This window comes from Apodemus sylvaticus, chromosome 10 (assembly GCF_947179515.1).
Source record: "Apodemus sylvaticus chromosome 10, mApoSyl1.1, whole genome shotgun sequence".
In the NCBI taxonomy this organism is placed as follows: Eukaryota; Metazoa; Chordata; class Mammalia; order Rodentia; family Muridae; genus Apodemus; species Apodemus sylvaticus.
Genome location: NC_067481.1, coordinates 62,685,622 through 62,701,484, shown reverse-complemented (window position 1 = coordinate 62,701,484; position 15,863 = coordinate 62,685,622). Strand labels below are relative to the sequence as shown.

Sequence of the window (15,863 nt, the reverse complement as noted above, 5' to 3'; positions counted from 1 at the left end):
AAGTCTTTTCAGGAAAGACAGAAAGGCACCTTCTCACACATATAAAAACAAATCTATGCAGGAGAGAGAGGTCACAGGAAACAGCAGGGATTTGGGAAACACATTTGAGTACATAAAGCCAAGGACAGGACGACAAGGCAACATAGGTATCAGTGGTAGAGGAGTTACTTTTCTCTTGGTGGGCTTTGGTGTGTTTACTTTTAAGTTAGGCTCTCATTATGAGGCCTTGCTGGCCTCAAACTCATGACAATTCTGCCTCTGCCTGAACCACTAGCACTTAGCAGGTTTAAATGAGTCATCAGCAACCTTCCAACTCAATTCCCATGGCCCTAGCCTGTATGACCCCATTCCTTCTTGCAGAATAAATTCTTCAGACTTTGGCTGGAAAGTGACTCTGTTGCTAGTTCTGTTGTATCTTATCCTCCTCTTTGGAGCAGACTCTCCCCAGGCTCCTCGGAGCTCCTTTGCAATAGGCTTCCGATTTTGGACTTACATAATCATCTCTGCTGCACAAAATTTCAGCAAGAACCATTTCAGCAGGGTAGTCAGAACCCCTATCCTAGAGCTTAGATGCCCCTTGAAATCTGAGGTCTGCATCCTCTACCACCCTCCTGAAATGATGTCTGGATATCCTGACCTTCTATTAGGTGGGTTTAATGAATGCCTGTCCCCACCCAAGCTTCCTCTTAGTCACTTCCAACCTTGCCCAGCACCTGCTCCTGACTACACATTCCTACTTTTCCTTGCTCTGAGCTAGAGGCCAGATTGAGGGAATCAGATCCCTGGGAACTAGTATTACAAGAGCATTGTGAACCCAAGTCCTGCAAGAACAATGAGTGTCTTTAACTGCTGAGCCACCCTCTCTCCAGCCCCAATGCTCTGTTCAAAAATTGTAAATCAATGTGTTCGTGTGAACATATGTACATATATACATATGTGTATGTATGTATGTATAAACATGGGTTCATACACTATGTGTACACATATGGGGACCACAAAAGAGAATTGGGTATCCTTTATTCCTCTGAAGCAGGGTCTCTCCGAACCTGAGGCTTGCATTTTTCTGGCTGGATCGGGAGTCAGCAAGTTCCAGTGATCCTCTTTGCCTCTTTAGAGCTGGGATTACAGGCCTGTTCAGGATGGTTGTTACTACGGTGCTGGTATCGAACCCTGGTCCTCATGATTCCTCAGTAAATGATCATATAAATGCTCAGTTTTCTAGCCCCAAGCCGGCGATGCTTTATCTAAGTATAGGAACCCTTCTTTACTGCAATGCACATATACCTTCCCATAATGCACCTAACACTTCAGGTTACCTTTTATTTGAGTATGACAGGTTTAGTTGCACGTTGCACAGTGATATTTGGACAATCTATTTTTTCTAGTTCTTTAATGTTTAATATATTCTATTTTGAACAGTTTTGACTTGTTAAACTCAACTGACCCACAATGTTCCCATGTACTTTTTGTACATTAAACTCTATTCCACTGAGGACCAAATGAAGTAACTAATCTTATACTGATACCTACTTTTCATTAAAGATGTCAAATGGCTTAAAGGGCAACACAAAGAGTGCCCAAAGCCATGTGCCTCATGGGTAAGCTGTAGAAAAGTGGCTTTTCTGTAAGAACTGGACTTCTCTAGCAGCTGTCTGGCCATGTGGCCTCACTGAGTCCTAAATCTAGGCCTTGCTTCAAACAAATGCAAAACCAAGTTATTTTTCACCCTGTCCTAAAACAAATTAACATATAAGAGCTCCTGAGTAATCACAGCACAGGGATCAGTGTTCTTGCACAAATCCTGTGTTTCTACCATGGATTATCACCCATTTCCTATAGGCATTGTTTATTAAATGTATTTATTAATTTTTATTTTGAGATAGATTCTATTATGTAGTTTTGGCTGTCCTGGAACTCACTTTGCAGACCAGCCTGGCCTCTAATATGCAGAGATACACCTGCCTCTGCCTCCCATTGCTGGGATTAAAGGCAGCACCACTGCACTGAGTAGCTCTGAATTTTCAGGGCTATCATTTCAGATCCAATTTCCTGATTTACCTGCCAAACACACTGTCTTGAATTTCTGATTCCTCACTCAAAGATAATATTCTCACCAGGGTTTTTAAAGTATGAAAAGGACTTGGGAATGACTTAACAGTCTACATAGCTGCTGATTCAGTGATTCAGACCAAAAAGTGAGCAGCCAAACGCCACCCAGAACTAGGTGCATGTGTGAGAGACAAGCTCTCTGAGCAAGCTTTAACTGCTCCCTGCCAAGCAACTGTCCTATAAAAATGCCAAGTAGGGTTGCACAGAGACAAAGGATGAAGGATAAATTAATGTGAATTCTGTGCTTCTCCTCTGGGGTTTTCAAATATTTGAGTCCACAAACTCAAGCCTAATGTGCCCCAACTCCGGTTCCTCTTCCTTGTTCTTAAGAGACTGAGGCAGGCCATTTCTAATCAGAGCACTTCCTGGTTCTTATGCTGGATCACAGAACAGCTCCTCTTGTGGGAACCAGTGAACACTGTACTATGGAAAAGAAATCATTCATTCATTTACTGAATGTTCTCAAACAATCTAAAGTTGTTTATCAGAAGTTTTAAGCACAGTATTCCCAAGCAGGAGAAAAGCTAATTCACAAGGCCAGCTGGGTAGGGAAGGGAGTGAAGAGGAATGAGTTAGAAAGGGGATGTCACCCCTTGTGACCTGAGGTACTGCAAGCGACTGACCCTGAGCAGCAGCTACACGCAGAAGGGAGGTGTAGGACCCCGGGCACAACAGGTGTATCAGGGGCCTACTCCATGTCTGCATCTCTTCTGCATTCAACTCAACAACTTCTTGCCCTTGAAAACTAACTTGTGATAACTAACAAGAGCTTCTACCAAGCTCCTACATCTGCTTCTTGTGAGGCCCACTATTCTTCCTAGTAGACAAAGGGCATATGAGGGCTATAGGAAGTAATTATGTCAAGAACAGACCTTCAACAGGTAACAGTTAAAGAAAATCTACATAGCAAGAAAACCAATTAGCTAGTTCACTGATAATTCCTCTCACATTTTCGTGGCCAATAATTTTCTAGGTTAGGATGTGAATACAAATACAGACCCATGAGTGTGTGATCTTGTCTAATTCCATTTTATGAAATACATAATATGAAATAAAAATACAGAAACATAAAGCATTTATTTATTATTGCTATAATCAAGGCAAAAATTTCTTTAAACAATTAGCCTTGACAATGGTAGTATATCAGAACCGTGACTCACAAGTTTGCAGTTGTTCCCCACTGCTGAGACCTCACTGCTTTATACACACCACCTACAAGACCTTTGTCATATAAAAACAGCTTTAGAGTTACAGTGCAGTTTCAACACTTGCCTACTTCCTGACTTCACACCAACCTTACCCTCTCCAAACTTGTTCATATTATATTTTTAAAAAGTGGGGGAAGAGGAAGCCAACTACATTTAGTTCCTTAGAAAATCAACTGAGATAAACGGGGTAATTAGGATAACATGAAAGAATTTAGTGTAAAAATTACAGAAGACATTTTATCACGAGTATAAGGAGGGGTATAGTCTGTCTGTAGGAGCCTGCATGACAGCCACCAAGAGTTCTGAATCCTGGAGCAGGGCAAAGATTATTGATGGCCAAGTTTCTGACCCACTCTCTAAGGAAGCATCTGGCTTGACAAGCCATTTAATATCAACCCATCTATAACCTAAAAACACTGTCAGTTTTATTTAACCTTAATATACATTTGTACAAGCAATTTAAAAAAGGCTATTCCACAATGATTCAGTGGGTTTTACCTAGTTTGAAGATAATGCAGTTACAAATGAGAGGTAGAAACACTGTAGTAAAGACCTAAAAATACAAACATCCTATACATAAACGTTCAAATTAACTGCTGGAATTTCATACAGATAAATAATGTAAAAATTACATTACTTTGTTCACCAAGAAAATGAAAACCATGTTTTCTCTGTTAACTTTAAAGTAAGTGTGGTGCCAACGAGCTTCTGTGCAGCTACCAGAGAGCAGGTCATTATGTCAAACTTTTGAAGTAAAAGGATTAAAATCGGTGAATGGTTTATTCAAGTATTCAAGCAGGTAAGTAAAAGATACCAAGTAATATACAACACAGGAACCATTCTTTAAGAGGTGTTGATCTGCCATGACTAGCTATTGGTTAACACTGAGAAGTACACATTAGTCTGGAGAGAGCTGCCCATTTTTCTAAGGGAAAACAAACCTCATTTCTTACTAACTTCATATACAAACTCCACATCACTAACAAGCCATTATTTATCACTTTGATTTGGCCCTATTAAAATTCTCAAGAGTATTTCTTGATTCATGATAGCTTTCTAATACTGCCCAAATAAACTTAGCATTTAATAAACCTAAGATCACAGGAATCGATGCACATTCTGCATGCACAACAAAAAATGCAAACAACCAGCAACTCAAAATCCCACTAAGAAGATCTGTTGGTGAAGATAACAGGTGAGAAAAAATGCAAAGGTTCACATGAACGCAAGTTCCGACCATGTAAAAGCTCAGTGGAGATTACACATGAATTCAGAAAAGGACATATGTATATAATCAAGTAAAATTTTTAAACAAGTCCATTGTGCCTCAGTTAGTTTTAAATTGCAAAATCCAATACAGTTATTTTAATAAATTAGTGCAATATGAAAGATTTCTGGAAGATTAACATCATGTCCACATTAGATCAAGTTGAAGATTTCACAATTCATCCAAGAGTCACCTTTTGTTTCTTCTTAAAATCCCTCCTCCTGAGCTGTTTAAAGATGCACACTCAGATTCAGACAAACTTAACCCAAATTTCAAACCATCTGGATGAGCTGTACACTCTTTTGCTTGTGTATGCTTTAGCAGAACATGGAATCTCACGTATTGCTCAGGGAGCTGAATGAAGTCATTCACTTTGTTTCCTGTTTAATTATCCACAAGAATAACTGTACTTATGATGCTAGTTCTAAGGTACATTTATTTGCCAGGTTCAAATAACTTGAGCCATGTGGAAAACTCTTTTGCTTCTGCTTCTATAAAGAGAAAGGAAAGGGGGAGTGACTTCTCCAATAAGGCAGGTTTTCTACAATATGTAGTAGTTTTGTATTGTTTTTCCTTCTTAAGCTGCTGCTTGTTCTTTGGTAGTCACCACACTGTCCTGGGATGGGTGACAGAACCAAGATGTAATCCCAAATGTATCACCTCCTGTTACAATCTGGTCCACAGACAAGCCTGCTACTCACACAGCTGCAGAGCTACAGCACAGTGCTGACAATCTTCTTTCAATACTGCATTTATCTAGAAATGAAATGTAAAATGATATTAATAATAAAACTATTTGTGTTTTCTAACCCAGGGACAGATGAACTAAGGGGGAAATCATGACTCTCACCACCATGGTTCCAGCTCTATCTTGGCCCCGAGGTGAATACAATGAATATACGTTCTTTCCTCTGTCCAGCAACAGTTCAGATATGACCAGTACAGTTTAATGCTGCACTAGTAATGCTCTTGCTTAGAAGTACAAGTAACTTTAGGAATGCTATCCTAAAATCACAAAAATAGCTCCTCCTCAAACACCAGATACTAGGAACATATATATGTGTATGTATGTGTATGTGTATGTATACCTATACATCTATATATCTACATAGTTATATCTATATACACATATATGTATAGGTGTTATGTATGTTTATACATACATATACACATAAATATATATAAATGCATATTTATGTAGCATTCTGGTATCCCATCAATCTATGCTCTGTTATACAAAATATGTAGTATATAGAATCTTTACAATATTCTTTGGTTACTACACTAAGAAAGCTTAAAAGAGTTCTATTCAATAATAAAACAATGTCTTCCTACAGTCTTAAACAAGAACTTGACAACAAAATAATGCAATGAGAACAATATTAAGGATGAAAGTAATCTATATTTTATATGAACCCTCTTTAATCATTACAGCATACAAGATTGGCATTGTTGTCAACATCTTATAGAAAGATTAATAATTTGTTCAAGTTTTTAAAGCCAAGAGTCATCTCAGGCAGTATGATTACAAATCTAGAAGACAAATTGCAATTAATTGAATTCAGTGGTTCTTTTTTACACACAAAGGATTCACTCTAAAATCTCCAATTTAGGCCTGAAACTATAAGTAGTATCAAACTATCTACAAACCCAGTACTACCAATACTGTATAGTATCAATCAGTATACTTCACAGCCGCTGCTACTAAGTGACTGGTGGGCCGGAGGCACACGGACCAAGCATGCACTGGACAAAGGGATCACCGTGTCCCAGGTAGCAGATGACAACTCAAGATATTGTCATGCTACTCAGAACAGTGCAAAATGTGGATGGGGAAGAAGAGAGGCAGTAAGAAACAACAGAAACAAATTTTGTTTGAAAAATACCATAATGAAGGCTGGAGAGATCTCAGTAACTGAGAGCAATGGCTACTTTTCCAGAGGACCTGGATTCAGTCCTAGCACTCACACAGCTGCTCACAACTCCCTCTAACTCATGGTCCAGGGGATCAGATGCCTTCGTCTAGCTTCCAAAGGCAACAGGCATGCATGCAACACACTTAGACATGCATGGAGGCAATACATTCAAGTGCATAAAATAATAAAAAAATTAAATATCATGATTCTTTTTCTGTTTTTGTTTTCAAAATAGTATTTCTCTGTGTAGCTCTGGCTGTCCTAGAACTGGCTATGTAGACCAGGCTGACCTAAAAGTCAGAGATCTGCCTGCCTCTGTCTCCCTAGTGGTGGGATTAAAGTCATGCACCATCACTGCCTGACTGATACCCAATCCTTTAAAAACTAAACAATTAAAGAACCCTATGGCCGTTTATTTCTCAGGTTTCTATTTAATAGTTCTAAGGGCCACTGTGGACAGTGGGCGTGAAGACAAGCGAGCCCTGCTGTGCAGTGACTTACACTATGCACATTTTCACACAGTGACTTACACTTATGCACATTTTCACACAGTGACTTACACTTATGCACATTTTCAACATCTGTAGGGTCCTGCAGGATCTTACTTAAGCCTTCCAAAAGAAGGGCTGCCTTGTGGTAGCGGTAAACGATGTCTTCAGTCTGCTGAAACATCTCATCCAGGGCTGCAGATTGAACCTGGAACCAGTTAACAAAATAAGATTTACAACTACAAGGATATGCAAGTCCTATGGACAAAGCACCTTAACATATTAAAATCAATATACTTTATGAAAAGAAGAAATACTCTGTAATGTTACAATTAAATCCAGAAAGGAAAGAAGCAATATAATTCTTAGTATAAAATTCTTATTGTCTTAATGTAATATAGTGTGATATACTACCTACTATTCCTATCAATAGTTAAGAGCAATAATATACTCTTATCAGCTTATATTCCAAAGCTTTTTCATAAAACTATCTATTTTAGTAGATGTCAAGGTGAAGCCAAGGGTATATCGGACCATAAAGGTGCAATTTATCTAAATGGGAGATACTGTGTAGAAAAGATATAATAACATTAGTCCATAAATTTTCTCCATTTAGATACTTAATAACCATATGTTACAAATTTCTTAGAACCATTTTCTCACAGTAAATAGAAAAAAATCCAGTATAGTCAACAAATGGAAAAATAGCTTTTCCTCAGTGTATATATAGTTCAATAAAGTCAGTAAAATGAAATCAAGCACCTAAAATTTTGGGGGATTAAAAAAAAACTATTTATTCTAAGTTTTACAGAGCCAAACTTCCTTAAGTAGCAGAAAATGCAGAAACAAATTAATTTAACTTTTAGATTAAAAACTATAGAAGGATAAGAATATACCTATATAAATGAAGTTAAAGGAAACGTAATAAAAATTTTCAAATATAACAACCAGGATTACAAACTATAGTGAATTTATTAAATAAATTATATTATATTAGTTGACCTGATATATATTATATTATACAGTTAATATTATAATAATATAATATAATAATATAATTATAATAATATAATTATATTATATTATTACCTGACATACATATATGTCAGGTAAGTCCAATTACTTCATTAAGTAATCACACACTTGGGATTTGAGAAAAAGTAGGATATAATTCTTTTCTTGGTTGTTTCAATGTTTTTTGTTCTGTTTTGTTTTTTGTTATTTGAGTCAGGGTTTCTCTGTGTAGCCCTGGCTGTCCTCAAACTCACTCTGTAGACCAGGCTGGACTAAAACTCACAGACATCTGCCTGCATCTGCCTTCCTGTGCTGGAATTGAAGGCATGTGTCACCACACACAACAGAATATAAATTCTTAATGAACAGATCATTTCAAGTAGGTGTCTAATTCAAAGACACCAGAGAGAACTACTATAGTTATAAAATATTAAGACTTGAAAGGTTTACCATTTCCACAGCACAATTATAGATGAGTTTCTCTGCAGTCACACTGTTGATTTCATCAATAAATCTCTGTTTATCGGAGAAGAAGCGATTCAGCTTTTCTGTAAGTTTCTTGCACATGGTGATGCAGAATTTATATCTTTCGTTCAGATTTTTAACAACTGAAACAAAGTTGAAATTGGAATATTTTTAATTTCTTCCAGAAGTAACATAGTGACATGTACCTTTCCTGCTGTTGGAAGGAAGGTGACACTACATGGTCGCTGAAGGAAAAGATGGGAAGTCAGGTTCTATGATCTCTCAGTACAGAAAGACAGATCCAGCATTCCTGACTTCTTTGAATCAAGTAAACAATTAGAAACAAAAGATCAGCAGACCGACTCTGTGGAGCAGGAAGGCACGACAGGAAGGCACAACATGAAGGCACAACATGAAGGCACGACATGAAGGCACGACACGAAGGCACTTGGAGCTGAACACTACCACGTGTGTGTTCTGTACCTTGTTTCACAGCTGTGGATGGGCTCAGCTTCCCGGACTTGATCTGAGCTTTGGCGAGATGCAAGGAAGCTGCGAGGAGCTGTGCTGCTTTCATGTACAACACCAGCTGCTCCACCCGCCTGCACCAGAAGACAGGGGCAGAAAATTACCTGGGAATTGACCCACAACACTCAGCATGCTAAATATCAGACCACCACCCAAAGGTCTCAATTTATTAACCCTCCAGCCTTAGTATCTAAAGTTCTGGATGTGAAACACACTTGGCTCCTTCCTGACTTTTCAATATATATCTAATTCCTGAAGGGAGAGGAACTTGTATGGAGAAATATATGAGAACGTTGAATATTATAGGAACACTAAAACAAAATATGTATAACCTCTTGGTCATCAAATATCTTCAGTGGTAAATTTTCAGAGAAAGGTAATGCTAAGGTTGTGTAATAAACTCTTGGCTAACATATCACACCATAAAACAACTTATATTTTCTTGCAGTTTTTAAAAATGAGACCTGACTTCTAACAAGTAACAATACCTACATTTAGATACAAGTTTATAGAAAGCATAAAGAATCTGGTGTTGTGGGTAGCCCTGGGGTTGCTCATATTTTGATGCTAATTCTGCTCTCTTGGTAGGAGCTGAGTCAAGTACTCAGGTGACTTCTGGTGAACCATCCCCTAAAGAATAAAGGAGCCAATCACTGAACGAGTAGGCAGGACTTCTGTGTTGGTTAGGGGGAAGAGAGGAAGCAGGAAGGAAATAGGGTCCTTTTGGATGGGGATACTATAGGGACAAGATATAGCTATGGTTTCAATGACATATCCGCCATAGGAGGATTTAGATTTAATAAGGCTTACAAGCTTAGGATTTTAATTGTTGCACCCAGTGGCTGACTTACTGTTGTTTCTGAACTAAGATTGTGTTGTGTTTTCCTTCATGTAGTGGCTTGCCTAGGTTCAAGAGAGAAAGGTATGGTGGCAAAGTGTGGGTTTGCCAGATGTGTACCACAAAAGGCGGTGGGGGTTTTGTAGTTTGGGGCTGGCATGGTAGCAGCCCGCCAGTAGGAACTTAGCAAGTTGGGTAGAGAGATTTCGAAGCTCTGAGTCAGAGAGTCTCCACGAGTTAAGAACTAGCCGGCGAGACCACTGGGGCCAAGAGTAGCTGGGTGTAGCTCAGGAACGTGCTGTTCTTTTTAATATTTCCCACAACAATCTGGAAATGAATGACAAGAGGCACCTACCCCCAGTCTCTGCTTAGCTGGCTGATCTGGTCCACAACTACACTCTCCTGAATCTGGTACAAGGACACAGCAGATGTGCACAGCTCAGGGTTCCCACCCCTCACTGCTGTCAGGTCCAGCACACACTCAGTAAACATTAACATCATGTTCAGATGGCGTAAGGTGTCTGTGTGTTCTCGCTGCAAAGGCAAGATGTTTTATAAGATTTTAGATTAAGGACTTAATTGCATTATATATATAAAGTTTTCCCATATTTGCTGGAAGGATCAAAGAAAATCAATGTTTTTAAATTTCAGAAAGCTGTTAGAAAATAAATACAATCAAACCAAATATTATACCTGGGTATGTCTGTATATAAGACGTAAGTAGGCTGCTGGGCAGTGGTGGCGCATGCTTGTAATCCCAGCACTCTGGGAGGCAGAGGCAGGCGGATTCCTGAGTTCGAGGCCAGCCTGGTCTACAGAGTGAGTTCCAGAACAGCCAGGGCTATACAGAGAAATCCTGTCTCGAAAAAACCAAATCCAAAAAAAACAAAACAAAAAACAACAACAACAAAAAAGACATAAGTAGGCTACAGACTGTGTCTTTACCAGAAAATTAAGGCCAAACTAAACCAAAACTGTAATAATTGAATGAATGTGTGTAAAACAAAACAGACATCAGAAGCACAAGGGAGGGCTGGGAAGATGGCTCTGTGGGTAAGTGCACAGGCTGCTTTTGCAGAGAACAGGGTAAATCCCAGCGCTCACATGGTGGTTTAAACACTGTAACTCTAGGTCCGGGGGATCTGATGCCCTCTCTTGGCCCATGCGGATAACAGGCAAATATGTGGTACACAGGCAAAACATTAATGTACATTAAATAAAGTAAAACTGTAAAAGCTGAAAGAATGCAAGAACAGCTGTAGATGGTTGCAACACCTGCTTTGCAAGCTTGAAACTCTGAGCTTAACCTCCAGAACCCATGAGGGGAAGAGAAAAGAGACCACTAATCCCAGAACCACTAGTGAGATGGGAGGTAAAGATAGGAAAACCATCTAGAAACCCAGAGGACAGATATCTAGGAGCACACATTGCAGCAGAAACGAAAAGAGGCACTGCTTCAACAGAGTCCAGAACCAACGTCCAAAAATTATCCTCTGTCCTCCATATGGCATATATATGGCACCTACACTCCAATATAAATAATAAGCTTAAAAATGAAAAATATTACAAGGACACTCTTAACACTAAATCAAACTATTTGGGGGGACAGGGTTTTGCTCTGTATCCTAGGCTAGCCTTTAACGCCTATCCTTCTGTTCCTCTCTGAATAGTGGGAACTACAGCTGCTGCCACCAAGAGCTACACCTCTCTACAGTTCAGTGAGCATATTGACTTGTTATTTTATAAAGTTTTAATTAAGAGTGTTCACAATGAAGCTCTGATTTTCTGTGACCTACTTAGTTATTGATGAGCACATGGGGAGATACTCTAAAAAAATGTCCTTTCAAAACAAGTGTTCTAAAATTTTCTTTTTTAGTTATAAATGAACTTTAAAATCTGAAATAAGATTAAATATTTCTTTCCATTATGTGTGTGGTAGGGGGTAGTATGTGTCTTTCCTTGATCAGTATCCATTTATATTTTAAAAAAAAGATTTGTTTTTGTCTGTGCGACTGTAAATGTGTGTGTGTGTGTGTATGTGTATGTGTGCACACTTCTGCATGAATGTGGAGGTCAGGTGAGGATGTTGGGCATCCTCCACCACTCTACCTATTCTTTTGAGGTAGGGTCTTTCTCTGAACTTGGGGTTCCTATTTTCTTAAACAGGCTGGAAGCCAGCAAGTCCTAGTGATTCCTCCAAACAATGGGAATTATAGGTGTGTGTGTGATACCTGGCTTGTAACCTGGAGGCTAGTATTCAAATTCTGGTCCTCATGAATGTGCAGTAAGTGTTCTAAGCACTGAGCCTTCTCCCCAGCCTATACCTTTGGTTCTGTGACAGGATCTGCCTTTAATTGTGAAGCTGTGATTCAGACAGACTGGCTGGCAATTAGCTTCAGGAATCCACTCCCTCAAGGATGTGGTTATAAGCATGGCATGTCAGTATGTCTTTTTTTTTTTTTTAATGTGGGTTTTGGGGACCCAAATTCAGGTTCTTGCATTTGTGCTTCAAGCACTTTATTGAATCGTCTCCTCCAACCTTCCAAGTTTCTCTGAGACAGGAGAATAAAACACTTAAATCTCTAAGTGTCTCTCAGCTGTATGACAGTGTGTTTGACTATATTCACTAACATACAGTGTCATCCTTAAACTGGGAATGAGGAACAACTCCAAAATCACAATAATGACCTGTGGTTCTAGGTTTATGCTCAGCATGGGGCAGATGACATTTAGTGTGTTTTTTTTCATGCAGACTTGGATCCACAGAGGGAGAGTACTAAGCTATGAGTATGAGCATTAGTCTGCTTAAACAGCGATATTTTTATGTTAATGGCTAACCTGGTATTATGGCTTATTGTTACTATTATTACTGACATAGGATCTTACCTTGTTGCCTGGGTTGACCTCAAACTCAAAACCCTACTGCCTTGCCTTCCAAGTTCTAGAATTACAGAGGTATGTGTGCCATCATGTTTGCATAATTATTTTTTATTTTATAAATTAATATTTTTTATTAATTCTTTGAGAATTTCATACAATGTATTTTGATCATATTAACCACTTATTCCTCTTCCTAACTCTTTTCACATCAATTCCTACCTCCTTACCTCCCAATCTTCATTTCTACTTTTTAAAAAAAAACCCACCAAATCCAATTTTTGCTGTCTATAGACTCCTAGGTGTATGCCATCCACTGGAGCTACAGAAATCACATTCTTTTTTCTTCAAGAAAATTGACTTTCCTCTCCCAGTAGTCAAACTGTCCATGGAATGGCGTTGTTTTAAAATTTATGTTTAGATGCATTATTTTTACCTAATGAAGAGAATCAATTCTGAAAATAAAAAATTTATGTTTCTAGGGAAAACTTTTAAAAAAATCTTACAAATAGAGTTGGGCATAGGTGGTGCACAATTGCAGTCCTAGCACTGGTAAATTCAAGGCCAGCCTTATCTACACAGTTTTAGGATATCCAGGGCTATATAGTAAGACCTTGTCTCAGACAGACAGACAGACAAACAAACAAACAAACAAACAAAACAAAAAAGGGAATTTGAAGTCAGAAATACTTGATATAATTTGTTCTTTCCTCATCACTAGGACACTCACATCAGATCAACAGTATATTCACATATCCCTGTAATCTCTTCCCTACCTCCATCAGTGTCTCCTCAGGTAGTTCAGGGGCTTCAAAAGTGATGAGACCCTCTAGGCTGGGTGGTGAAGCACCATAAGGCACATATCTTAGGCTGGGAGCTGCCTCTGCTCCTGGTGGGGAAGAGCCCAACCCTGGCCCAGGAGGGGAGCCCACACACACTCGGCCACTCGCAGAACACAAGGAGCCTCCTGAGCTGCTGGACCCCACTGCAAAGAAACAATACATGAAGCACATGTTCACGGTCAATCAGAAGGAACTTTTACACACTCAGGCTTCTCATTTATAGAACATAACCTACTCAAGTGACAAAGACAATACGTAAAGTCCCAGGCTCCTCATTCTATAAATAATGAACATCTTTCTTTATATACATACATATATATGCATATATAAATAAAACAGAATCAGCATTTCCAGTTTTCCCACACTCCATTTTAAACAAATTTGTATAATATGCAAGTTATACAATATTTTTTCTCTCTAATGCTCCATAGACTTAAGTATAAAAATGTAACTGAAGCATAGTAGTTCACTAACTTTACATATACAATGTGTATCTGGAGTAATTTTAAATTGCTGATTTTTTGGTATTACAAATTATTACTATAAACAGTTTTTAAAGTTATTTCTATGTGGTAAGTAGGAATGGAATTTTCAAAGTGTAAAAACATTATAAACATTTTTTTTTTTTGGAGAAAAGATCTTTCAATGTATCCCTGGCTGTCCTCTCTGTAGACCAAGCTTGTTTAGAACTCAAGAGACTTGCCTATCTCTGCTTCCCAAGTGTTGGGATTTAAGGTCTACACCACTACATCTACTATTATACTACAGTGCTTCCTGAGACTAGCCACATGACATTCTCAAGAAACATTAGGTATGCCTACTAAACCACATCAGCCCTGGACCTTATACTTGGAAAAAAAATGCTGACATAGCTGAGCCCTGTGTGGAGAGCTTTTGGGGCCACTTCTAGAAGCTTGGCAGTATTTGACATTGGGCTAAGGACACCAAAGTAAACTCCGGCTGGAATCCGATTTTGGGCTAGAACAAAGAAGTAGGCTTCAGGCAATAATATGACTTTGTGCTAGGACAGGGAAGTAGGCTCAGATAATATCTTGGTCATCCTGATAAGCCCTTAGAAACAGTGTTCTAAGGACTTCATTTATAGCCTTGTGTGTTCTTTGACTATTTGTGTTTATTGTCTTGCTTGTTCTTTAACCTAGAACTGACATTTGCATGTAACTAAAATAGTATAAAAGCAAATTGGGAAAAAATAAACCCACCTCAGCCTCAGAAATGACTGGGGTCATGCTACAGTGTTGTCTAATTGTCTTTTTTCTTTCTAATCCTTGATCCTGCCCAAGTGAGCCTGTTGAGCTGGCTTGGTCAGCCCTGCTGGCAAATGTCTTTAATCCAAGCAGTTGGGAGGCAGAGGCAAGTAGATTTGTGAGAGTTCAAAACCGGTCTGGTCTACATTGTCAGACACACACACACACACACACACACACAGCCCCCATCCAAAAAAAAAAAAAAAGAGAGAGAGAGAGTGAGAAAAGAAGAAAACAGTAGTTTATTATCTAAGATTTAGGAGTATTTTATTATTTTTGTTTTGTTTTGTTTGAGAGAAGGTCTCTCTGGGCAGACCTGGCTAACCTGGAGTCTACTCTGTAATTTTGAATATTTATATAATAGTGCTTTAGCTCTACCTTTCATTATATGTCTTTCCCTTATTAATTTACAAGTACCCTGATTAGTAGCTTATTTAGAATATAAGAACCTAGAGGACACAGAAAGCAACACATAGAATTAAGACATATTATCACTTCAAACACATGCTTAATACTTTTTAAAAGTAATTTACTACCTTAAATTTTGTGTGTGGGAGCCGGGCGGTGGTGGTGGTGGCGGCACACACCTGTAATCCCAGCACTCTGGGAGGCAGAGGCAGGTGGATTTCTGAGTTCCAGGCCAGCTGGTCTACAGAGTGAGTTCCAGGACAGCCAGGGCTATACAGAGAAACCCTGTCTCGAAAAAACCAAATCAAAAAAAAAAAAAAATTTCGTGTGTGGGTATGTACACATGACGCAGGCACCTGCAGAGGACAGAGGAACTGGGTCCACTGGAACTCAAGTTACAGACAGCTGTGAGTGCTGAGAATTAAACCTGGGTCCTCTAGAAGAGTAGTCAATGCTCTAACCTTAATCAAATACTTTCTTAATTTTTAATATTAGTAGACAACTTAGACAGTATGGATGACTTAAAAAAATAGGATTAAGTACAAACATTGGTACCTGAAACACAAAAGTAAAATAAAATTTAAACCAAATCTGGTGGCATATGCTGTAATACTAGTTACCTGGGTAACTGGAGTAGG

General features: G+C 38.7%; 1 protein-coding gene across 1 annotated transcript in view; it reads right to left on the bottom strand.

Moving 5' to 3' along the window:
* Positions 1 to 3,167: 3,167 nt before the first annotated feature.
* Positions 3,168 to 15,863, bottom strand: part of Ulk2 (unc-51 like autophagy activating kinase 2) — a 79,424-nt gene continuing 66,728 nt past the window's right edge. Inside the window, exons 22-27 of the mRNA XM_052194429.1 lie at positions 13,487 to 13,695; positions 10,189 to 10,367; positions 8,951 to 9,069; positions 8,453 to 8,610; positions 7,061 to 7,196; positions 3,168 to 5,340 (exon numbers count right to left, since the gene is read on the bottom strand). Of these exons, the coding sequence (XP_052050389.1) occupies positions 5,282 to 5,340; positions 7,061 to 7,196; positions 8,453 to 8,610; positions 8,951 to 9,069; positions 10,189 to 10,367; positions 13,487 to 13,695 (860 nt within the window). The 3' untranslated portion in view covers positions 3,168 to 5,281. The remainder of the gene's footprint in view (positions 5,341 to 7,060; positions 7,197 to 8,452; positions 8,611 to 8,950; positions 9,070 to 10,188; positions 10,368 to 13,486; positions 13,696 to 15,863) is intronic.